At 46.1% G+C, this 26,105-nt stretch overlaps 1 protein-coding gene across 1 annotated transcript in view; it reads left to right on the forward strand.

The window, feature by feature from the left end:
- Window positions 1-3,272: 3,272 nt before the first annotated feature.
- Window positions 3,273-26,105, forward strand: part of LOC138453223 (WD repeat and coiled-coil-containing protein-like) — a 291,553-nt gene continuing 268,720 nt past the window's right edge. Inside the window, exons 1-2 of the mRNA XM_069605870.1 lie at window positions 3,273-5,276; window positions 20,178-20,298. Coding sequence (XP_069461971.1) covers window positions 3,384-5,276; window positions 20,178-20,298 — 2,014 coding nt within the window. The 5' untranslated portion in view covers window positions 3,273-3,383. The remainder of the gene's footprint in view (window positions 5,277-20,177; window positions 20,299-26,105) is intronic.

Here is a 26,105-nt window from a genome sequence, read left to right on the forward strand (position 1 = left end):
TCCTATCATTGCATTTCATTGAACCCACACAAAATTGTATTCTATGCTACATTATTCTTCTCATCTGTACTCCTATTGATTAAAGAGATTGTTGATTGTAATATCACCCAACGCTGATCATTGTATAAAAATAAATAGTGTGATATCTAGATATTGTTCAAATTCATAAAAGTGTGATATATATATTGTTCATTTCATAAAATAAATCTTTCAACTTTGAAAAACAACCTACTTCTTGGTTCAGTGAGACCGGGGGGGAATTCAAAGAGAGGGGCGTGATATAAGGGTACATCATTCAGAAATAAAAGACCTTTAGACATAAAATATATAATTAAGGGTTCCAGCTGGGCATCACACGCTAGGCATTGACTTAGGTGGAGTGCTGGGTTGAAACCACTTACAGGTAAGTGCATACCCACGTAACTTGTGATGTCCTTCTGTTAGCAGCATTCCGGTATTGGCGCTGTGAAGGGATGCATGTATGCGCGCATGCTGGTAAGAAGAGGCAAGGTATGGGCGGTGGCGGTATTGGCGGGTTATTGGCTCGTAATGGCCCGGACCCGTTAACGATGCCGGTAATGCCATTCCGCCTTCCTTTTTTCCTTACCTCCATACTCGTAATGAGGGCCGACGGCTCTAATCACTCGCATTCTAGAGGGGTCTCAGCCAAGGAGTATCAGCTGTGGGCATTTAACCATGTGTCATAGTAGTCGGTCCCGAGAACACTAGCCTCCTTGGAATATTTACCATGCCATAGCCTCTGGGTTCCATTGCAGTAGTCCCGGGGGTTGACATTGTGCCAGGAAACTCAATATACCTCTAGCAGAGCCTGGATCCCTAAAACCAATTTGAATAGAATCAAGGTTATTGCTCCCCTGCTGGCAAACCCTGGTGCAACTCTGGATTTGTTCCCGTGTGGCAAAAAGACATCCTGTCGTCGCCCGGATGCAGGGTATGCATTTGTTGACCAAGGCTTCCCTGGATTCGCAACACATTGGATACCAATTCTGGGACCCTATGCAAATATAAAGAGCCCCCTGTTCGCGGCAATAGTTGCCTACCAGCTTTTACATTGGGGTTGGTTGAGGCGAGACAAGCATAATCAGTAGTTCTTCCTGCATTATCACATACAGGTTTGGACCTGGACCCCCTAACAGCATCCAGGATGGCATTCTTCATAAAAGGTCAGGGGAGCTTGTTTTAGGTCGCTCCCACGATGGGGTATCAGGTAATGAAATTGCTGCCAAAATGTCGCCGGTAAAACAAAATCGCGGCAAAAATGCCATGTTTTGACCTGGTAAAGGTGTACCCCATTATACCATTTAAGTGGAGCGGGGGTTGAGGGGGTGTCCCCCGCACCCTTTAAATGGTATAATGGGTCCAGGGGTTGCAGAGGTGTGCCCCGCATCCTTTACATGATTGTGGCGGCAAAACCACAGTATTTTTGCCACAATATTTTGATTTCACAGCCATTTTTGCCACGATTTTAAGACATGGAACCCACAATGGTTATTACTCTTAGAAAAGTCCTTTACAGGCGGGAACCCTTTAGCCGCATGTGCCGGTACAAATATAGGGATGATGCTCAAATTGCTCCCAGTGGACGGCCCCGTCACCCTGTCCCAACCCCATTAATAATGGGAGCTATAATGGCTTCAATCTCGCTAGGGCGGATTTAAAAAGAAAGATGGCAGCCCTGGTACCGCCATAGAAGGTGGAGCCCTTTTCTCGTTTTCCTGGATGTTCTGTGGATCACCCTTGATCAAACCCTTCCCAACAGTATCCACCACTGACAAGACCAGTTTTTTAAGGATGCAAAGTTCGCCAAGAGGAGTACTACTTTGGCAGCCTGTGCGCACTACGCCCGCCTTGCCAGTTTGCATTAGAGAATGATTGGCCCCTTGGTCGCAGGCTGGGAATGTGATGGAAGTCCCTCTCTCCATGCCGGCATGTCTGGATTCTCCTTCCAACTTCCCTTAGGGCGGCTCAGCATTAAGAGAGATATTACAGGGATTTTTATTTTAACAACGAATACGGGTCTAATGCTGTGGGCAGAACTGGCTCTGAAATGCAGCGTTATTGTACTCCTCCCCTCCTTGTTTCACATCTAGACAAACCAGCAGCCAAAGTGTATAAATAAAGTGTTTAAATCAATAAAGTGTGTGAGCCAATTAGACTTGCCTCAAGTGTGCGACCTCCAGAAGCTGCACAGCGACTTCGGCAGTAAAGATGAGTTCCGCCCTCACTTGAATCCCAGGGAACGGGGGCCCTTAACCCCAACAGGCTTCACCCAGGAAGATTTGTGTGATGGTGGGCTGGGCCTCGCGCCACATCAGATGCAGTGTCCTCCCAGCACCATCTCTCGCGCCATTATTAATCCCCCCCACCCCAAACCCCCCCTCATCCTCGTGGCCTACACAATATCCACTCGGACAAGCCTTAGCTTTGGGAGACCACTATGGGGGTAACAGGCTCATAATAAAGGCCTACTGCATTACATCACGTTTCCTGTGAGCTACTTGTGGGCATATGATGATCGTAACTGGCAAACAAGGTTTGGCATGGGCTGGCTGTACATGGGCCCATGAGGCTGCCCCTGGCATACAGTGGCAGTTCCTGGTTGTGGATGCTCCTATTACATGATGGCCGCCCTGGTGCACGTGAGGCTTCCATAGGCATATTAGGCAGGAGGCAAGCTCATTAAGGACATCCAGACATGTGTGCTTGATTTACTGTTTCAGCTGCAGAGCTGCACACATTTCATTCCCATTGAATCACTACAACGGGCTCCCAGATGGTTTTTGAAGTCAATAAAAAAAAGAGGAGGCTATGTTCAAGTTAAATTCAGATCCTGTAAAGATTGCCTTTTATTTATTTATTTATTTATTTATTTATTTATTTATATATATAGCGCTCCTAACTCCAGGGTATGTGGGCAAAAGTCAAGTATCAGGGCTGTAGGCCATAACATGCCATGCATGCGATAAATAGCACCACTGTTCCCCATTCACTAAAGACGAAGCGGTTCTTGTGCTCATTTCAACTACGCTGCTATTTTAAGATCTGATTTACCAAGGATTCCTAAAAATAGATGCTTTAGTTAATGTCAGTGGAGAGTAATTGGCTAAGCCCAATTACGCATCGCAGTGGACCTTCAGTTGCTGTCAGGAAAACACAGGCTGAAATGAGCTTTGCAGGGATTTGCACTTACCGGAGCGGCTCAAGAAGTCAAACTGGCAAAGGAAGGACTTCACAGACTCGTTGGTGTCTGAAAGAAGCAGCAGCCTGCTAAACCGCCCCGCCGCGGAGCGAGCATGCTGGCTTGCTGCCGTTTGCGCGTGGCTGACTCTACCGGTTGTGTTGGCATGCGCGTTTGACATAGAATGGAACTGGGGAAGGCAAAGCTGCTGAGAACTGGACTCAATGCCCTGGGCCGTGCCTTCCATCCGGTGCATGGTTTGGTCTGGACCGACGGCAGGCGCGTGGTGCTCACCGACCTACACCTTCAGAACGGAGAACCAAAGTTTGGAACCTCAAGCGTCATTGGAGAGTTTGAACATGTTCATGGACTCTCGTGGGGGCCTCTCGGCACCCCTGACGTCCCAGCTCTGCTCGCTGTCCAGCACAAAAAACACGTCACTGTGTGGCAGGTGCAGACCATCCCAATGGAAAAGAATAGGCTTCTGCTCTCCCAGACATGTCAGAAGGGGGAGCCATTTCCCGTGCTCCCTCAAGGCTCAGTGTGGCATCCACAAAAAGAAATGCTGGTCATATTGACCAAACAAGACGCTTCGCTCCTGCATTCTGTGCGTTTTGACAGCTCCAACATAAGAGTGGACTTCAAGAGCGATGGGTTCATCCATTGTGCATGTTGGACTACGGATGGCAATCGCCTGGTCATCGCTGCTGGAGGCGCAATTCACTCCTACATATGGGATGACACGCAGAAAACTCTGAACGTGTGTATGTTTTGTCCTGTATTTGAGGTTGGTGGCTACATATGCGCTATTGAATCGACTCTGGATTCCGAAGTTGCTGTAGCTACTGAACTCTCCCTTGGAAAGGTCTGCGGATTAAGCATGGGCTCATCATTTGATGTGCCAGTGTCTGCTAAAACCTCCTCTTTAAGCCCACAGTCTTCCCTGTTGTACTTGAGCGAAAGACTTGCCAGGGACTTGAGAAGAAACTCTATCGACTCAGAGCAATCCATAGCTACGGATTCAGTGGTTTCATCCTCATCAGGTCCAGTGGATCTCACGCCTATACTTGCCAAGCATCGAAGCTCGGACCCAAGTCCGCTTATTCATTTGAGGCGTCCGGACTTCAGGAGAAAGAACCAAGATGCTTCATACCTGATTCTGGTGACTTTTGGGAACAATGTAACCACCACCCGTAAAATTCACATCCCTGCTCGCCTCATGCCTGACATCGTGACCTTTGACCGAAGAGGCCAGCTTGCGGCAGTGGCTTCCAACACCTGCAATGTCATCTTGGTTTACTCCTTAGCGCCATCCACTGTGCCAAATATCCAGCAAATTCAGCTCGAGAAAAATGAGCGCTCAAAGGGATTGTGTTTTCTAACAGATAGCAGGTTGCTGGTTTTGGTGGGAAGGCAGAAGTTCAATGAGCCTGCCTTTTATCCCTCGTCTAGCTCAGAAAAGTACATCGTCCGCTTGGTGATCAAAGAACTGATGCTTCGAGATGGTTCTTCAACAGTGTCGAGTGCCTGCCAGAGTCTTCTGATTGACTTTGACGCTACTGTGAATGAACCAGACGGTAGACTCTCCTTAGAAAATGGATCAAGAGAAGAGTGTCTTGTAAGTAGAGAACACCTAATGCCGAATTGTACCACACGCCAGTCTCCCAGTGCCCAGCAAAGGCTGATAGAATTAGTGACGTGCAATAGTTCGGGTGGTGACCAAAGTCCAATATCGAGTTCTGGCGACTTTGATGACAATAAGATATCTATGGACTCAACGGTGGTCGTGGAAACCCTAGATACTGAACCCATCAATCGCTTAATGGCCATGATAAACATGGGGGCAACTTCCAGGGCATCGAGCAGATATTCGTCTTCCAAGACTCCGCTGAAAAAACACAATAGACCGCCTTACGAAGGTGCACACATTCCTGGAGATCGCGAGAGACTATGTGGAGGATGTGCACGGTTGGAGCAACATCTACCGCAACTCAAAGGCTCTGCCAAAAATGGGAAGACATTTCCTGCAGTTTACCCATCAGTGCTGGATCCCCCATATGTGTTAATCAGTTTACAGGTAATTTGAATCGGCTTAATTGAATTGTTGCCTTAATTTAAGGAGAATTGTATAATGCTCGCGCCTATGCTACAGTGTATCTGTGAGGGAACAGCCATGTAGTGCACCATGCCACCTCTTTACATGCTTTTGCTCATGCACATTCTCAAAAGATATCAAAATAAATACATCATTACAGTGTGAAAGAGACGGGCTCTGAATAGGGAAGTGAAGTGAATGTACAATAATTCAACCAGTCTATTTATGATAAGTAACATTTTAAGACCACTGCATTGGCACATTGAACCCACAATATGGTATATAATAGTGTTGGTGAGAATCTGACAATAGCCACTCGGGTCACTAATAAAGGTATGGAAATGAAGCAACCATTTCCTCAATGACATAAATGACATAAAATAAGATTGTACAGATACCCGCACTATAATAGGCAGGGTATCTAGGCCTTGTGCTCTTACTTAGGCCACCTGCACCCCAGACATTTTAGGTCATGTCTCTCTACTCGGCCGAGCGCACCCCTTCTTTCCTCAGCTGCAGCGTTCCCGCATTCCCCGTGGTCACTTTCCTTCCCCTCATCTTAGCTCCCTCCCCTGATCTCTTGTGTACTGTTATTGACGTTTTGTTCTCCATGGTTGTTTGCTTACATTGCACTGCCTGCATTCCTGCTGTGTTAATTCCTTACTTCTAGGTTCCTTTGGTAATTATTCTGTGACTTGTCATGTTTGTTTCCCCAGGGTTGTTTGGTTAAATTCCTGCTGTGTTAATTCTTTATCTTGGTTCCTTTGGTGATTGTTCTGTGACTTGTCGTTTATATGTCTCCCGTGTTATTTGCTTACAGTCTACTGCCTCTATTCCTGCTGTGTTAATTCCTTACTTCTAGGTTCCTTTGGTGATTGTTTTGTGACTTGTAATTTTTGTTTCTCCAGGGTTGTTTGCTTGCATTCCTGCTGTGTTAATTCTTTACTCTCGGTTACTTTGGTGATTGTTCTGTGACGTTTTTGTTTCCCCAGGGTTGTTTGCTTACATCATACTGCCTGCATCCCTGCTGTGTTAATTCCTTACTTCTAGGTTCCTTTGGTGATAGACTTGTCTATGCATTGCACTTGATTTTCTGTCCTTTGTTTTGTCCTCTGTGTGTACCTCCTGCTTCAGTGTCCTCCCCTAGTATTTGCCTCCTGCCTGCCTGATACCCAGCGCTATCCCCCCTCTCTGCTTGGGCCCCCCATTCTTCTTGACCTAGCTCTTCCTCTCTGCTCCCTCTATGGTGCTCTCTGTCTCACCTATCCTCTGCATCTAAACCTAGGAATGTACCCTTACTAATAATTCTTCTTCTAAGAGAGTAAATACAAACATATAGGGTGGACAGATATCTGATTCTATAAATCTGTCAACTGGTTTTAAATAAAGTTTCCTTAATGCGGAAATCTTAGGACTTAATCTGCCGCAATTCAAAACTTTCCACTCATGAGATGTGCTTGCTGTATATTTCAACGACAAGCATATAAATGGGAATGACAAATCTTAACAGGTAAATGAACACTATGAATAGAAAGAAAAAACAATCAACTCTAAATTCATAAAAGGTATGAATCATATATTTTTAACAAGACAGTATAACAAAAAATCAATCAATCAATATGGTTAAAGTCTCAACCAAGGGCATAGGAGGAAAATAAATATATCCACATTGTACATACAGTAAAAAATTCTAAAATATTGTGAGAGAAACATGAAAAAAGCAGAAACAGTAAAATAAAAGAACAATGTCATCTAGTTGATTCACTAAGAGAACATATATAGCAAATAATGGGATGCAGAAAGGAAGAAACAGATGCCTGATAATGATTCAATAGATATTTGGCATCATGGCTCCCAAAAGTGGGGACTTTTTCTTAGTAGTCCCTTCTGTAATTGTTTCTATGCAGAGCAGTTAATGCTGCAGGGTCTTTGGATATAAGATATCTTTTATTCTTGCGCTGGGGGTCGCGTAACTAGTTAGCATGGAGGAGTCTCGTTCATTATCGGAATTAACCAGACAAATCGCTCCACCAACTAATAACGGCCATGCACCACCACCCACAGAATCGAGAAAGAGCTATCAATCTGTCAATCCTTTCCGTGTCCGGGCCGGGTGAGGTTTCCCGTGTGTCACCTATCTTCTGAAACTGCTTTTCTATTGACTATCCTATCCATCTCACTAAGTCTGGCAGGAAGAAGCTCAAAAGGGACATCCTGGTCTCCAACCCAGGCCTCGCTATCGCTGATACCTACACCAGTGCTTCCTTCAGACAGACCCTTACTGATATCCTCTTTGTTGTTCCCTCTTCAGGCCGATGGACCCCCCATATGGTCTCTGTTCTCTCTCCTTTTTTCTCTTCGTTCATTAATGTGGCACCCGGTGAGAGGCCCTCCTGGCCCCCTTCCACTCCTCAAAGACCATCATTAATGTTTGCCTAAACGGCCCTGTCTTGGTCCAAGGCCCTCAGGCCAACCTCCTACGTTTTGATAGATGCTTCCCGCGCCTTATCAACTTCCTTTCTTCTCCTGCTGTCCCTTCTTTCCCCTCTCTGGCTCTTCTGCCGCCTCTATCCCCTGCCACTTCTACAGCTGCCTCTGCTGCTTCCACCCTGTTGACTCCTTCCTCCGCCACCCCTCCTGCACCCACCTCCTCCTCCTTCCTCCACAGCCATCCTCGGGAAACTGCAACACTTCCGCAAGGCTCTGACCTGTTCCCCTCTGCGGAACTCCTTTAAAGGGGACAACCTGCTCCACATTGCTACTCTCAACTCTCGCTCAGCTGTCAAACACTCCTCTGACATCTGCAGTCTCCTGGAAGAACTCGATTTGGATGTGCTGGGTCTGACAGAGACTTGGTTCACGGCCAGCTCTGTGACGAGCTTTGACACTCTCTTTCCTGATGGCTACATGATCCTCTCTGAACCCAGAACCAACCATCCCGATGGGGGTGTAGCCCTGATATTCCTGGAGTGGATCCCTGCTTCTATCATTCCTAAACTACTCCTCCTTTGAATGCCTGGTCTGCAGGCTCTCTATCTCTCCTGGCCTTTCTCTTACTGTGACCACTATCTACAGGCCGCCTGGCCAGCTCACCCCCTTCCTCAGTGAGTGGGCTGACCTCGCCTCCTCTCTCCTCACCTCTACCTCTCAACTTCTCCTCCTCAGAGACTTAACATCCACCTGGATGCTACCTACTCTTCTTCAGAACTCTTTCTCAACCTCTGCAACTCTCTCTCTATTCTTCCCTCTGGCCCGACTCACTCTGCAGGGCACACCCTGGATGTTCTGATCTTCTCAGACCTCCCCCTCTCCAACTCTCTCTGACCACTCCTCTCTCCTAGAGTGATCACTTTCTCTTTTCCTACCACCTCTCTCTCTCTACCCCTCAGGCCAAGCTGACTCCAGCATTGCCACCTACCTTCTCGGTCATCCATCCCATGAAGCATGTGTCAGTTGAGGCTTTTACCACCACTTTATCTCCTCCTGCTGCACCTTTGGCTGACTCACACCCTGACACAGCCCTCTCTAACCTTCATCTCTCTATTTCTATCATGCTTGATGTACTTGCCCCTGTCATGAGGATCCGCTTGAACTCCAAATCCAAGTGCAACTCTTGGTCATGACTACGACCTCGTCACCCTCAAATGCAAGTGCAGGGTGGCTGAGAGGAAGTGGAGGGCATCCAGTGCACCCTCTGACAAACTGGCCTGCCGCCTGCTCCAAAGACAATGCAGACTCTCTGTCCTTGCCAAGAAGAGAGCCCACTGAACCCCAGGAGCCAATCATGGAGACACTTTTTAAAATAGTTTTCAGGTGAACTTACCAACAAAGAACATGTCATTACCTCATGCCTATGGCCTGCTTGCAGAACGCTTATCAGAGTGAGAACTGTCTATGCGTGGTACTACTCTGCCTGGCACAGTCACATGCCCCTCCCAGGCCCTCTGTACAGCCTTGTCTTCTCATTTCATCACTAAAACTCAGGACATCCTGTCCACTCTCTCTTCCTCTTCCTCCTCCTCCACTCCTGGCCCGCCTGTGACCGCCTCTCCTCCTCCCTTCTCTGCTTCCCTTGTTGACCCCAGACAATGTTTCTAGACAAGTCTGACCTATGAAAATCTCATCAAAGCAGGTTCTCCCCTGTTCACCCAGAACCATCAAGGACCACATTGAAACCCTTGTTCCAGCCTTGGCTGATTTCTGCAATCAGTCCTTTGCCACTGGAACCTTACCCTGCCCTCTTAAGCACTCTCTTGTGCACCCCCTTCGAAAGAAGCCCTCTGCCCATCCTTCCTCCCTGGCTAACTATCGTGCGATCTCCATCGCTCCTTTCCTGGGCAAACTCTTGGAAAAGCTGCCCATCTCCCAGCTTAATCTGCACACTGAATCTGTTGGTTGTCTCCATGACCACCAGTCTGGCTTTAGATTTGCCAGAAGCATGGAAACTGCTCTCCCGGACACCTGTGAAGACATGCTCTCTAGCCTTGATTCTAACCTTCCTTCTGTCCTCATTCTCCTCGATCTTTCTTCTGCCTTTAATATGGTGAACTATGCCACCCTGCTCAATCGCCTACGTGATAACCTGGGTATCACTGATCAGGCGTTGGCCTGGCTGATCTCCTTTCTCACTGACTGATCCTCTCAGATCTAACTGGGGTCTTTCCTCTCTTCTATCTCTCTCTCTACTTGTGGTGTTCACCAGGGGTCTAACCTCCCCTCCTGGTTTGTCAACCAATACCTGGCACCTCTTGCCTACTGCATCGCTGCCTTCTGCTCCAACTTTCAGTGTTATGCAGATGACACCCAGCTCTCTTTCAGGCTCCCCTCAGCTGCCTCATCTCCTTCTCTCATTCTAGATTGTCTGGCTGCAATTCAGGAATGGTGTGCCGACAATGATCTCTGCATTAATGCCAGTAAGTCTGAGATCCTCCTAATCGGATCACCAGCTCCCTCCTTTCCTCTCTCTCTGGCCGCCCACGCTGGGCCCTCTTCCTGCTTCTACCTGTGAGGCTAAGAACCTCGGGGTCATCTTCGACCCCACCCTCTCCTTCTCTCCTCAAATCTCTGATGTCTCTAAGAAGCCAAACTATCAGTTAAACCTCCTCAGAGGTATTCTTCTTTTCCTCACTCCCCCCCCAGAAGTTCACTGTCTCCAGAGCTCTGGTCCCCTCTAGGCTGGACTACTGCAACAGCCTCTTTCTAAATCTTACTGCCTCTACTCTCCGACCTCTACAACTTATCCAGAACAGGACTATGAGACTTGTCCTCGGCCTCAAGCCCAGGGATCTTCTCTCTCCAGCTCTGAAATCTCTTCATTGGCTCCCAGTGGTGGCAAGGATCAAGTTCAAGGCCCTATCGTCCACAAGGCTTTCTGGGGCCTGGGACCGCACTACCGCCAACTCTCTCTTCCTAAACATCTCCCTTCTCGAGCTCTCCACTCATCCACTTTCAACTCTCTGAGGGTCAGAGGCTTCTCCAAGCAGAGAGTTGGGGCCAGATCTCTATCTTCGTCTGGGGCTTCTACCTGGAACAGCCTCCCTGCCTCTCTCAAACTTGAGCAGAACCACCGCCGGTTTGGGAAGCAACTCAAGACCATCCTCTCTGCTTATGCTTTTTCTCTTCATCTCCCCTGCTGATGTCCAGACTGCTCGATGCACTGGTAACCTGGCTACCCTCTGAACTTGGGCCCAGGCGCCTGCATGTCCAGTTGCACTTCGCACTGCCTCTCGGCTCCCCCAGCACTTGTGGCCTGTATCTCCAACCCCACAGTCCCTTCTCACTGCACTTATAAGCCACCCGTTGGATGCACTTTTTGAGTTACCTGTACTAAGCCACACGCTAGCTGCACTTTTTGAGTTACCTGCACTCCTCCCCCCTCCTCTCGGAACTTCTCCCCTTCAACTCCCCTGCACTTGCGCGATCTGAATGTCACAGGGCCTAGTAAGATTGTTGTTTTGTCCTCCCTTTGTTTGCCCCTCCTTGTCTTGTCGCGCCTTGAAACACTTATGTACATCTGCGTTATAAATGCCATATCATATCATATCAATAGATACAACCCAAAACATATTTCAAACTTCTAATTAGAATAGAGAGCCTCAAAAGATATCCGAAGTTAAGCAGCTTTCATTCAGTATAATGTCTAATGCCTGTGACTTCTAAGCATCAGTACATGAATAAAATTAATATTAATAAACTACCTATCATACAATCAGTCAGTAGACCGTATAATCATGTATTTCCCATGTGATCATATTGTTTATTATTTTAATATGCCGAGAGAGAGAATTGGAGGGTACTGTGTCCTTGGTTCGGCTCTAGTTTGGCTCTGCATTCACCAGACCCTAGAGCCGAGCCAGAGCCAGACATTTCATTTCATCCAGGATCGAGGCTTCACTGGCTCACCCACCTCTCCTCACTGGCCACTGTTAAGGTTCGTGAAAATGATGAATAGACAAAATATAGAATTGCTATCTTTCCATTATAATTGTAGCAAAATCGAAACTGGAAAATGTAATATTTTAAAAACATAAATTGTTGCTTTAACCTCTACTCTACTTATTTTTACCCTTTCTGGGCTTGTTTTTTTCAAAATCAACAACTTCTTTCACGTGGCAACCCACCTTACACTAATTATAGCCATTCACCCAGTACTGTCCCTTTCTATCTCACACGTGCCATTTTCATTTGAAAACTTGTGTTTTTTGTTTATTGCACATTTTGAAATTCGAAGATTTCGAGGAGTTTTTTTAGATCCTCAATTCTACTTTTTTTTTATTCGCATTTGTTTAGCGCACATGCAGCCCAGGGGGCATCGTGGCGCTTGTTACAGATATGATTTGTTGTACATACATTGAAGTCATTAATTAGTTGCAGGAGAAGATTGCAGCTATGAGAAATGGCTAGTTGTGTATACATTGAAATCATTACTTAGTTGCAAGGGAACGAGAAGTAGCTACAGGAGAGGAAGAGAGGAGAGGAGATAGATGAGGAGAGCGTAGCGAACTAGAAGAAGAGGAATTAGTTAAACAAGGTGGTTAAACGTAGTTAATTAGTTAAACTTTGTCAACCTTTTACCTTTGTCTTGATATATTTTGAGTAGTTGCCAAAGTTCATAGCAGCATTTGCTCCCCACATATGTTCCTTTGTTGGGAGTTAGGACGATTCATTCATTGCTACTTTATTTGTTAGGCGGGAAGTAGCCGACAGGCTTTTCGTGCAAGTGCTTCCATGTTACTTGATGGTGCACACCTACTGAGAGCAGGAGAGCGCTGGAGAATGTTCCACAGAACCTTGCTTTCATGTTTTATGTTTTTCTTCATGAACCAGAGCCATTGGGGCGCGAACCCCTGCCAGGGCACTCTGAATGGAGCGGCGCAGCCAGGTCTGTGGGTGGGTGATTGATTTGGATTTGTAAGGCGCCAAAGCCCGCAGGCATCAGGGTGCAGAGAACCCAACAAGAGTGGCAAAAGCTAACAGCGAGTAGGTATAAGAAGCACCTAAGCTACTCAAAAAGAACGGTCTTTAGCCTCTTCCTGAATCTCAAGAGGTTTGACTCAGACCGTAGCTGCTTGGGCGACTGATTCTACAGGGTGGCGTGTTCCTCGTTCTTCTACTTATTGGGACCGATAAGCGCACTGACTCACTTGCTCTAGTAGATCTAGCATGATGCGGTATCACAACACAATCTGCAGTGACGTCAGAGTGAGGAGATAGGAACTTCGGAAAACTGCACAGTCTTTCATAGCATTCAGTCGACTCTATACACAGCATAGGGCTTCTAAAATCGGAAAAGTGCAAGATTAGACAGCGCACAAAAAAGCAGCCCCACTTCGTGGAGCCTGACAACATGTTTATCTTGGCCAAGCAGATTCCAGTGTGATGGCTGCTCCAAGTCACGAACGTCTTTTCACTTACTAGGGGATGACTGATGTGGGGGGTAGGGTGGGGAGGCAGAACTGCTATGATGAATGTGTCCCACAAGCAGAAGCACACCTGCGACTAGAGTGGCACAGAAGTAGCAAGGTGTAAAGGACATCTCAAATGTAATATTCCCGGCTGCCAGCTGCAAGACACGTGTATTCTGCAGACAATTCAGGCCACCGGTGTACCACTGCCACACTGCAAGACCTTACATGAGGCCTAAATGGTTCCATGCAGAACCAGGTGGGGAATCGGGCAGAGCAAGATGCACACAGGAAGTGAGGAGAGGGGCGCGCGGGCCAGCTGCTTTCCAATGCAGTCCAATGTGCACGAGGTCTACTCAGAAAAGGCATTATAGCTCACGTCTAGCCGCTTGAGAAGCTCAAGATTCAGGCGGGCATCTCACAAAGTCAAAGAGCGGGTGCATTCAGTACACGTTTCTTCTCTGTTTACAGACAACTGCAGCATTTTACAACTGATTCTCAGCTTCCCCTCGGACCAGCAGGGGGTGAGTCCAACAGTGGCAGTGTCTTCACACAGTGTGTTTAGGAAAGCAGTTAGATTATCAATGGGTGGGGGGGAAGGATTGCAGTGCATTATAAACATGTGGTCTTGGGCAATGATTACTATTTTTGATCTCTTGCATTCTAGACGAATAAATTCCATCCAATATTAAAGATATCATTAATCAGTGCCTAGCATGTAGCAAGCCGCATTATCTTTACTTGAAATCGATCACATTGCAATCAATTGCCAGCCCTCTCCTCCTCAGATACCCATTTACATTTGTAAAAATAACCCCTTTGGGGCCCCACCAATGATGATCTGGACGAATGATGGTATTTTGCTCATGTACTTTGGATAATAAAGGGCTTCTGTGTTTCCAGCCGGTATATACTGTAATCAGTGTTGAGGGTAGTTGTGCCTGACCTTGTAGCGCCAAGCAATGCATATCTCCAACCGTCCACAGTATTGTACGCGGCTCGCACATGGCGGAATCTACACTGAAACCGCTGCTCGACAAAATAGATTTGCATGTTGATGACTGCCCTGGGCTGAGGTTCTATACGTTATCAACGCTGGGTGGCCAGATGGTCCGCGAGGGTACCGATGAATGCATTGCATTCTAGTACGATACTGCAGTAGGATGTCAGTGGCTGTTCGGCACCCCGGTATGTGGCGGTGCTGGAAGGCTCCCTGTGCTACTCTGAGGTAGAACATTGTCAGTCAGGCAGTGCGGGGATTACTAGAAGAACTTTTAATGCAATTGAAACCCCCATACAGTATTCAAAAAAGGCTAAAATAGTTGCATTATTTCTCCCTACCCTACTGGAGGCATTTGGTGCCCTTTTGCAGATGACGCAGGATCCAATTTGTGTCCCACACCAACAGGAGTCATCGCAATCATCCTTTATGATGGCACCGATTGGGCCATCTTTTATGGGGGCCAAGCCTGCCCCGAAACATCTTGTCTCCAAAAGAGAAGTAAGCATGTTGACTTCGTACACATATGATACCTATTGTACAGTAGCTTGTCTCGATGACATTATGTATGGCCTACAATGTAAATTATCTGTAAAAATACACACAGACAAAACAGAAAATAAAAAAGTGAAAGTGGTCGGGGGCATCGAGTACTGTGACCAGCTGATTGGGGTCAACCAATTTATGAGATGCTTGCCAAATTGGCGGGCAAGCAACCGCCTCAAATCTATTTCAGGGAAAATTTCAGCCGTAGCTCAAAGCCATCGCCACCACTGACCCGCGCATCACTGGATATTGGAATGAATGAGGACTTGAATGGACATCTACATCACACGGTCCTGCTACTCACACTGCCCCCGAGGTCAGTCCAAGAAAGCACAGGTGCTCGGACAACATTCAATGGCAACCCCCAGTAGCGAAATGAAAAACAGCATCACGAAAGGTTGTGTACGGCCACCGTCACTGATAGATTGGGGCCACATCCTCAATAAAAGAGGTGCCCAAGGCAGCTTTTCGGCTGATAAAAGCTTCAAGATTTTAAGAACTCAATCACACCAACTGTAGGCTTATTTCCCCTTGTAGTTGCTGTTTTAAGGACATCAGATGGGTGACTCCATGTCACAGCGGCACCACTTCCTCACCCCGACACTTTCCTTGAAAAAACATTATAACATTCTTTGCTGGTACTTATGGCTAATTAAAAATCACTAAGGTTACAATTTCCAGAGTGTTCAATTTAAGCTCAGGATTGCAGTGTGGGTTCCTGGGTGACAAGGAGTCAACTGGCCATTGGTTGAAGTTAACTGAGAGACAGAAAGAAAAGTGTGCACAAGTAGGGTAAGAAAAGCTATATTTGTACCCCTTGTGTTTGTTGCTGTTCTTCAAGTTTTCGGCAGAAAAACCACCAGTTTTAAAAAGGTCATATGAATGGCGTACAGAAGATGAAGTTTAGAGGTTTCACTGTGTGTGCTTGAGGTGATAAAGGAATTGCCTACAGAAGATGAAGTTACAGGTGTGACGGTGTGTGCTTGATGTGATATAGGAATGGCCCACAGAAGATGAAGTTTAGAGGTGTGACGGTGTGTGCTTGAGGTGATATAGGAATGGCCTACTAAAGATGAAGTTTAGCGGTGTGACAATGGGGGCTTGAGGTGATATAGAAATGGCCCACAGAAGATGAAGTTTAGAGGTGTGACAGTGTGTACTTGAGGTGATATAGGAATGGCCTACAGAAGATGAAGTTTAGAGGTGTGACGGTGTGTGCTTGAGGTGATATAGGAATGGCCTGCATAAGATTAAGTTTAGAGGTGTGATGGTGGGTGCTTGAGGAGATATAGGAATGGCCTACAGAAGATGAAGTTTAGAGGTGTGACAGTGTGTGCTTGAGGTGATATAGGAATGGCCTGCAGACGATGCAGTTTAGAGGTGTGACAGTGTGTGCTTGAGGGGATATAGGAATGGCCTGCAGAAGATGAAGTTTAGAGGTGTGACGGTGTGTGCTTGAGATGGTATAGGAATGGCCTGCTGAAGATGAAGTTTAGAGGCGTGACGGTGGGTGCTTGAGGTGATATAGAAATTGCCCACAGAAGATGAAGTTTAGAAGTGTGACGGTGTGTGCTTGAGGAGATATAGGAATGGCCTACAGAAGATGAAGTTTAAAGGTGTGACGGTGTGTGCTTGAGGAGATATAGGAATGGCCTACAGAAGATGAAGTTTAGAGGTTTGACAGTGTGTGCTTGAGGTGATATAGGAATGGCCTGCAGACAATGCAGTTTAGAGGTGTGACAGTGTGTGCTTGAGGGGATATAGGAATGGCCTGCAGAAGATGAAGTTTAGAGGTGTGACGGTGTGTGCTTGAGGTGGTATAGGAATGGCGTGCTGAAGATGAAGTTTAAAGGTGTGACGGTGGGTGCTTGAGGTGATATAGAAATTACCCACAGAAGATGAAGTTTAGAAGTGTGACGGTGTGTGCTTCAGGAGATATAGGAATGGCCTACAGAAGATGAAGTTTAGAGGTGTGACGGTGTGTGCTTGAGGTGATATAAGAATGGCCTGCAGAAGATGAAGTTTAGAGGTGTGACGGTGTGTGTTTGAGGTGATATAGGAATGGCCTATAGAAGGGCAAGTTTAGAGGTGTAACGGTGTGTGTTTGAGGTGATATAGGAATGGCCTGCAGAAGATGAAGTTTAGAGGTGTGATGGTGTGTGTTTGAGGTGATATAAGAATGACCTGCAGAAGATGAAGTTTAGAGATGTGACGGTGTGTGCTTGAGGTGATACTGCATATTGTTTGGTGTCAGTATGAGGAGGCAATTTATTGCATCTGCTATCAAAAATGTATGTGCTGTGTGTGCACATCTGGAAACCAAGCATTGAACACTACAACAGATTTGGCCTGTGTATGTATGTATCGCTGCAACACACTGTCATCACACTCCCAGGTACCCGCACGGTATTGCATTTCCATCATTTGTCAGGTTGTGCCATGATGTGCTCACATATTCACACCCTATGAGGAGTACTGCCATCATATGGCAAGGCACTCACATTTCCCATTGCTCTCTCACTAATGGATAGCGGTTGCCCCTGTCAGTTGCTCTTCGGCACTAACCATGTAAAATAACTTTACTTAATACATCTTGACACTGCCTCACACAGCACGGGGGCATCAAGGCGCTGTTACAGGAATATGTCTCTTACCTGCGTATTTATAATACGATTAATAGACGGAGGTTTCTAAGCGCGGACCCGGCGAATCGAACCTGTGTTTCTTTATGTCGTCTTGTTTCTAAGGCGAACACGTTGCTGCTGAGCTACCCCCACAGAACAATCCTTTCCCATTCTTATTTTGTCGCATTCGGAAAGTCACATATTTACTTTTTGATCAGCTTGGCTGCATTTCCAGGCACAGCTGATAATGGTGAGAGAGATTCTAGTGCATTCAAACTTATGAAAACGTGTTCACGGTATTCACTGGAGCAAGAGAAGTCACTGACTTTTGCCATACTTGAACTTGACAGCGAAATGGTCCGAAAATTCGATTAGCAACCATAAATGCGTTGGAGGTGCTCTTCGGTTAGAGACTACATGAATACATGTATGAGATAAACTGGGATGCAGTGTGGGGTTTATGGCACGAGTGCAAGGTGTAGGGGCGACTGCTAGCATTTGCCTCTGGGCACCGCATTGCCCAGAAACGTCCCTGGTTCATGTACTGCTGGGGCAAACAAACTGCAGTCTGCCATTTCAGTTCCGAACAGTTCACACAATCAGATTATTGTCATTGCAATGCAAGAAAATACACTGTATTCTCGTCTGACTAACTGAACCCCAGGAGCCAGTCATGGAGACACTTTTAAAAATAATGTTCAGGTGGACTTACTAACAAAGAACATGCCAACCTCATGCCCATGGCCCTGCTTACAGACCCCTTATCAGAGCGAGAACTGACTATGCGAGGCACTTCTCTGCCTGCCACGGTCGCATGCCTCAATTCTCACTTCTCCAGTTTATGTCAGTTTCCTATATGATATGACATTTATAACGCGCCTATACACAAGTGTTTCACTCTCACGGGTCTGTTGATGGCAACTCATACATTTTATGTAATTGTCTACCACCACAACACCAAGCACTCGCACGCACTGCAATACTACAATCAATAATACACTTAGAAGGACACATCTAATTGTGGCTTAGAATGGCCTTTTACTTGTTCATGGAATTCAAGTCATCTTTGTGATCCCTTAACCTGGGATGAGAGAGGTTCAAGCTTTACAGACACCAGATTCCACTGGAGTGCTTATGACTGGCAGTAGATATTGTGTGTGTGTGTGCTGCATCATTTTAAGCATTGTTTTTGGGATATTATGTTACATGTGAGTTGTAACAGACATCTGTCTGAATGTGGAGGGTCCTGTCGCTTTAATCTTCCCCAGCACACTTGAGGGTGTTGTCAGTTTGGGGGGCTGTGTGTGGTGTCCATGGGCATGATGGCCAGAAGGTTTGGTCTGCAGAGCGGAGTAGATTGCAGGTAGTTCTCTGATTTGTGGGGAGCCAGCGGGGACCCAAGCGGGCAGGTATGACTCCAGCTGACAGATACATCCGCTTTGTTCCAGGCCAATGTTCCAATCACCCTATCTTCCAAGCATGATGAAACTCGCTTATTTTCTCCCATGGTTGGTTGGGGGAGAACCGCTCTCAGGCCGAGGGGCTGGAAGTTAACTATATTTAAGATTGCATGACTTTCTAGTTGGAGGAAGAAGGTAAAATGTAAGGTCACCACACTAGATGTTGACGTTGTCCACCTGGGTTGGTTGGAGCTCTAGCCATAGATCTGTGTGAGGGAGAAGATGTGGGGTTCTCTCTATTGGAAAGGGTGTCTGATTGATAAGGCTCTTGTTAGGCATGAGAAGATGCAAAGTTGATCAGATTTGACACTTAGGTCCTTCTCAACAGTGGTGTGGATCCATCTTTGGATTAGCCACTTATATTTGGACCTTTAGGTTATGTCGGCTAATCAGCCAGTTATGGTGACTTGTGCGTTCAAATGTCTAAGTTATGTTATGTTATGTTGATTTATACCAGGCAGTGCTACCACCCAGGGGCAGTCTCCAGGCGCTCCCGTGGCTCTGCAAGAGAAGAGGGCGGGGTGTGTTAGCGAGGATAGGATGATAGGATAGGTTCAGAACCAGGAGAACCTAGTGCCTGTGTGCGTTGACTTGCACGTGGGAGATGGTTGAGAGTCCTGGTTTGTTGTAACCATAGGGGTAGGACTCAGCGCCTCGGAGGCGTGTGCTAGTGTTTTATGTTAGATGTGTAGGTCGTCTGCGGTTAGGGTGGAATGATGGTTGAGCACACTGGTCGGTTGTTTCCATAAGGGGAACCAGGGTGGCGGATGTCTCTTAGGTGTTTGATTGATTGTGTTGGTGTGTGCTTGTAGTGTGTATGGATTTATGGATTATGTGCATTGGTATGTTCCATCTAAGGTCTCAGAGAGCTAGTTGAGTGTGAGAATTAGATTAATGCTAGTTGTGTCTATGTGTAGTGTGGGTAGCCCATATTAATGACTATTGGCCTAGGTTATGTTGGAGGGGCAGGATACGGGGGATTGGTTAGTACATCGGTTAGTTTTGACAGTGCTTCGGAAGCATGTCTCTGGTTGCCGCTTAATGGTACCTTCCTATTTGAAAGGTATGATTCAATGTTTCACTTTTGGGTTCTCTTTGAATTGGATCTGGAATTCAATGTGTTCAATATGAAAAGACGCATTGCTTTGAGTTTTCTGACAATGTCCACGTGGGTGTTTGTCCCTTGGAACCCTAAACAAATAATGACTTCCTGTATCTGTGATGGTTTGTACACTTGATTGGCAGTTCTCTAGTTTAACTCTCCTGTAGGCTTCATGGCCAATGTCCATGTATTTTTAAGTTACTTGGCCATCTATTCAAATCTTTCTCTTTTGTTTTTGTCTGGGAAGAAACCCATCTCTGAAGGAGCTGTGATAGAAAACACAAGAGCTGTTCTTCTCTGCGATGGAAAACTCCAGCTGAGCACAGTCCAGCACATCTTCCATCTGACAGTGATGGAAATCAAACACGGTAAGATGGGCAGGTGGAGTCCCCCCTCTGTGTCAGGCAGGTAAACTCTCCCACATTGGGTGCTTTACTCTCTCTCTCTCTTTGGCACTATGTCACTCTTCACAAGTCTCAACTAAACCATACATTGCATAGAATCTCACACCAGGTTATATGTTCTGTTAAAACATCTTTGGGAAGAGAATTAACCCTTCCACCACCGGCACGCCAATACTTTCTTATGGAAATTAGAACATACATTAATTCATCCAAAGAGGATTAAATGGGCTAGCTGCTTTAAATTCATTTAGTCCTCCATCCCAAGTGAATATGGTTCATTTCAAAATTGTGGAATGTATAAATAAGGTTGAATTCCTGGGTGGGGCTTCATACTGGCCATTGCTATTAACCCCCTGGCAAAACATCTGGGGTGCTAATGGTTTATGTGAACAAAGGTTATTTGTGATGAACAGACGTATGAGGGTGAGCATCTTTTCATAATGGAAAAAGAAGTCCAAAACAAAATGGTCCCCCTGGAAACCAGAAGAGAGAGCTAATAACAAAAAGAGACCCTTTTCTATTTTCATGACTATGGCCCATGAGATATGGTGTGGAGTAGAAGGTAAGTTAAAGCATTTTGGGAGACGGGTGGAAGATTGTAGAGGGCAGGTGGCAGGGCAAGAGGGGAAGGAGTGGGTACAGCCAGCCTTGAGAATACTCAGAAACTGGTCTTGCACCCGCAATTACAGTTATGATCCAAATTTCAGTTGGCCATTTTCACACATTGCCTCATACAGGTTCTTGTTTGCATTGTCTATTCCTTCTGTGGAGTCTTCTAAATGTTTGATTTTCTCTTTTTTATGCAAAACTCTTTGGGACATATTCTCAAAAACAGGTGCATCTAAATGAGAAGCGCAATTGGGCAAAGGCACACCTGCACTCCTGCACATCACGTTGGGGATGGCAAATTCACAAAGAAAATACCCCAAAATGTCCAGTGCGGAAAGTGTGGTGTAAAAGAGATGCAAATAGGTGGGCATTTAAATGCACATCTGTTGAGATGCACACGTTTTTGGGAGATCTGTCAGAAGCCCACTTTTTATATGTGCAAATGCTGACATGAGCATCACTTTGTGCCAAACACATGTCCATCTCATCCGATCCCCCCCCCCCCCAAAACAGTGTGTCTACCCTAAAAACGCAAGCAAAGTATTTTGGACTATTTGTTTGAAGTCCATTCTCTTTTTTTGTCTTATGTGCACAATATGTTTGAGAATAAGACAATGCATATTTCTTAACTTCAGCTTTGTGGTGAGTTTACTTTGTACAGTGGATCACTTCCCATGGGAGTAAGTGCATATCATTGAAATGTCTCTGGTGGTAGTTTTTCCAGGGCATTCAGGAATGTCATAGAGCGATGTCTAGGACTGTATTGATGTGTAGTAGTATTATGCATTCAATTCAAATAAGTGCGTAAAGACTGGCAGTGTGATTGCTAGACACATGGAAAGTGTTCCAGTGTGTAATGTCCTCTCATTCCTGTAGAAGTGTTCTATAGTTGCGGGGCACGAGGGCACATGGGTGCAAGCAATGGCGACACAAACTCACAGTACCCAGCTATGTGCTAAAATGCCCTCACTTATCCTGCCCTGGCACATGTATAATGAGGTATGCCTATATGTATCCTGGAAGATGTAAGCATCATGTTGAAGACCTTGTGTAGGGACCGTGACTGTGAGGATTATGATATCACCACCATGACACTACTGGTGATCTGGAAGGAGGCTTCGGAGAAGAAATGCAGGGCTGTCAGTGCATTGCCTGGTGGCAGTGTAGCATGGGCTGCCATGGGAGTGCTAAGGGCCCCCTCTGACTGACGCACCATCCCCAGTATGATACGGGTGGGATGCAGTTCCCCTGGGTGACCTCTTCCTCGGCCACTTGAGATACAGTGATCCTCCCATGCATCACTTCCATCCTCATCAGTCGGTGCAGAAGCATGATGACTTCTAGGTTTGCCAATGTTGGGAATATGTGCTGTTCTTTTATACTGTGTTGTTGTTTGTGATTGGGCTGCACTGTGTGCTTTTTTCATTGGATAGGTCACTTGCACTCTTTTCCGGGCCACTTGCTCCACTTTTAAATGGAGAAAATGTTGAAAGGCCTGTTTTGGAGCACAATCTGTGTTCTGGTTCTGTACACAGGATTGTGGAGCATTTATGTGGTCACTCTCCCGTTGTATGCTTAATTTGGTGTATTTGCAAGCTTTCCTGTCCCACTGTGTGCACTTTTGCGCCCATTTTGCGCTCCTTTTCAAAAGTGCTGCTTCTCTGAGATGAACACTTCCATGATTTAGGCGCACCAATGTATGGCGCATTGGTGGTACATCTTAGATTTGCACATGTTTTTATTTTTGCAAATCTGGTCCCTCGCTTTGAATTTAGAAAAGTAACACTGATATCAGATACGTGCATCCTATTGGATGAGCCAGTGCCATACATCTCTTGATGCGAATGGTTAATCCATGCGGTAGATGGCGTTTAAAATGTATGGGCTGCCTCCCTGAAAAACAGTGAGGTATTTTGAAACAGTTCACAATTCACTTGCCTAGGACTATCATCTTGATTATAAGGTAGACAGCAATGTTTATGTAGCGAATGCATATGGCTACAGCTGAATTCACTGCTATGAGTAAAGTTAAATATAATCAGGGCTCAAGTAGAGGGTACACGCAGGGGGACGGAAGTCCACCCACTTTTTTCAGAGCGTGGACTCAGTCCCCCCAGCTAAAATGAGAAGCAATTAATGTCCTCTTTGAATTTATGCATTAATGCCAATCACGGGTATCGAACCACAGTCAGATTTGTAGGCCGGACACTTCACCACTGCACCACTGATGAAAAATTACAAACAACTAAAGGTAACATGTCCCATTTCGGTAGTGCAAGTGCCAGGGAAAACATTTGTATTGGTTCTTGGAGTTTAAACATGCACACCTTTTAACGTGTTCAAAAACACTATTCGAAGAAAAGAAAATGTCCTCTCTTGGTTGTGTGTGTGTGTGTTGATTTTATGAAAGGCAAATGCCATTCGTCCTGTCCAATTTGCCTGGTTATGCAAAGCCAATTTAATGAAATGTGCATGTTTCACTTTGATATGCTAATCGACGTCACATCCTATTGCATTTGTTGATGAGTCCCCCCCATTTTAATTTTTAGGACTTTGCCCCTGAATATAATCTAAATAAAAAATACATCAACGGTCGGTCCACAACGGTTTGTCACATCTCGGGCGCGGTGACAAAGCTTGACATCTCCAGGGATCACTGGCAGCATTCCATTTCCCTTTCGTCAGAAACGCGCAGAATGGCGGCGGAACCCACAGACCTGGGCAAGCTGTTCCTCCACGGGCGCTGCATGCCACGCTACACAGAAATATCTGCGCAGATTTTCCCACTTCCGCGCCATATGCGCGCCTGTTTTCTTGTTCCGTGTGGGAACAGAGGGGCTCCCTCTGAAATGACTCATTCTCGAGCCCGATTGCCCACAGCAATCTGCGAGCTCTTGTCTCTCTCGGTGGAAAAAGCCAGAAGCTTTGATAAACCTGTCAATCATCGAGAGAAGCTGGAAGGGGCCTCCTCACTTAATCTCGGTTTCACACTGAAAAGAAACACGAAAAATGCCTCTTAACAAAGCACCAGCTTTCATGCCTGCAACACACATATCCTCTCACCTCCAACACATATTTATTAGTTTTCTCTCATTTTGGAAGAGGCTTGTTGCTTTTCTGATACAGACCCAATTGAATCTGGCCTTCTCCCGCCCCCGTGTACGCCGCCTTGAGATATGGGGGTGGCCTCTCAGCTCTGCATCACAACAAAGCCTTCATTTCCTGCAAGCATTTCTTTGCCCCCATTATGAATTGGCTGCAGCAGCAGCACTGCCTTCTGCCTTTTTTGGCACTGCACCCGGTGTCGTGCTGAAGCTACATTGTAGGTGGAACCAACAACATGTACCTAATCTGCCCGAGCACGCAGAGGTGGAGTAGACAATCTTAAAAGTGTAACTTCTTGGTGGGCCTCCCGGGTCTGTGGTACACGGCGTCATGTAGTAATACAAATATAAAAGTCAGAACAGTGGCGTGGACGGTCTCTCTTTCCGCAGAGATTCGACCTACAACTTCCAATTTATGAACAATCTACACACAAAAATCGAAGAGAAGGACTCCACTGGCTGTTGGCGACCACACAACATCCACACATTTAACCACGTGGCGGAGGAGGTAGGGGGGGGGGATTGCCTCAGATGCTTCAGGGAGAAGTACAACTTGCCAAATTTGAGCATACTTAAGGTGAAAAGGGGCCTAGAGGCAGTTGTATGGAGATTCTAAGGCATGGCACAGAGGCTCTGATAATGAGGCGCATTCTTTATTATATTTCAGTGGCAAGAAACAAATAAAAATACTGCTCCCACAACTCCCTTCTCTTAGTTCCTACCAATCATGTTCCAATCAATTGTCACTTCCTCCCATTACACCTTCTCCTTTAACTGCGTCCTCCTATTTTCTTTCTGCTCCGGCACCTACTTGGGTAGGGTATTTTTCTTCAAATATAACGTAATGCTGTGATTTATGTTGCCTACGTACTAGGGGCTGGAGTGCTGAGCACAGTATAGAACAGAAGCACAGTTTGTTGAGCATAGCGGGTTTAATGCATGGGTGCTGCAGCAAAGGCGTCAGGTAGAAAATGGGGCACAGCCATGATAGGGATGATAACTAAGCAGTGCAAGGTTCTTAGAAGGTCCTGCAAGGTAGTCACAGGATATTCTCAGCAAATCATTGCACTGCCCGCAGTGTGCTGATATTCGTGTCCCAGGTTAGAGGAAGGAACCCTATGAAAGTCTGTGTTCATAAAGGAGATAGCAATAGGACTATCATCAGTTGTAAGGAAGAGCTGGCTTTGCCAGGATGGAAAAGAAAGAACAGAAGAAGGCCAAACAGATAGCTGAAATAAATTTGAGGATGTAACTAGCCCCTTTCATCCAATAGACTGAGGTCTCTGCAGTCCAGAAAAATGTGGGTGCTCAAGTAGAAAATGCTATAAATGTTTCTATGGCCAGTCTATCTTAAAGGTTTGGAGTGGCAGTTTCTACTGCAGTGTCAGGGGCCCTGGCATGGAAATAATTTGGCTCGAGTAGGTAGTGTTGAGTTGACATGGGGCATGTCTCAGAGCATAAGAGCCATGCTGAATAAAGGCATGAGATAGAAATAAGCCAAACTACCAGTGATTGTAGGATACAGTTTGCATGCCTCAGTACTGAGTATCCACTTAAGAGAGCCCGGGATGGATGCAGCCCTGTGGTAGAGTGCTGCGGGCTACCAACTACTCCAAGCTCTATGTTCACTTTACCGCTAGTTATTCTCCCTGACTCCTTTGATGTTGATGATTAGGCCCAAGTACACCGGGCGTGATAGATTGGACAGGGGAACCAATGTTCAATCCCCTGGGTTTGACTCATCTTAACACCTTTGTTCTGTCTGCCTGATAACATGTGGAGTATTTTGCCTAATATTATTTAAACAGAATTTCTTTAACAAGTGCAGGAAGAAAATTAAGGTGGAGTGTCCTATGCTGGCTATGGAGGGCAAACAACACACCACACCTGCAGTGGACCCCAAATTGGCTATATTTTTTCCTGATATGAAAATGGTAGAGTGAAAGGGGTTGTTAAAGCATAGGCCTCATGAAAATCATAGCTATGATTGAGGGGGCCCACAGTAACGCGAGAACCACAGGATCCAGACATAATAAGTGGACAGGCCCAGATGGTGTT

The sequence above is a fragment of the Ambystoma mexicanum genome, chromosome 4p (genome assembly GCF_040938575.1).
Source record: "Ambystoma mexicanum isolate Mex_15411 chromosome 4p, UKY_AmexF1_1, whole genome shotgun sequence".
NCBI lineage: Eukaryota > Metazoa > Chordata > Amphibia > Caudata > Ambystomatidae > Ambystoma > Ambystoma mexicanum.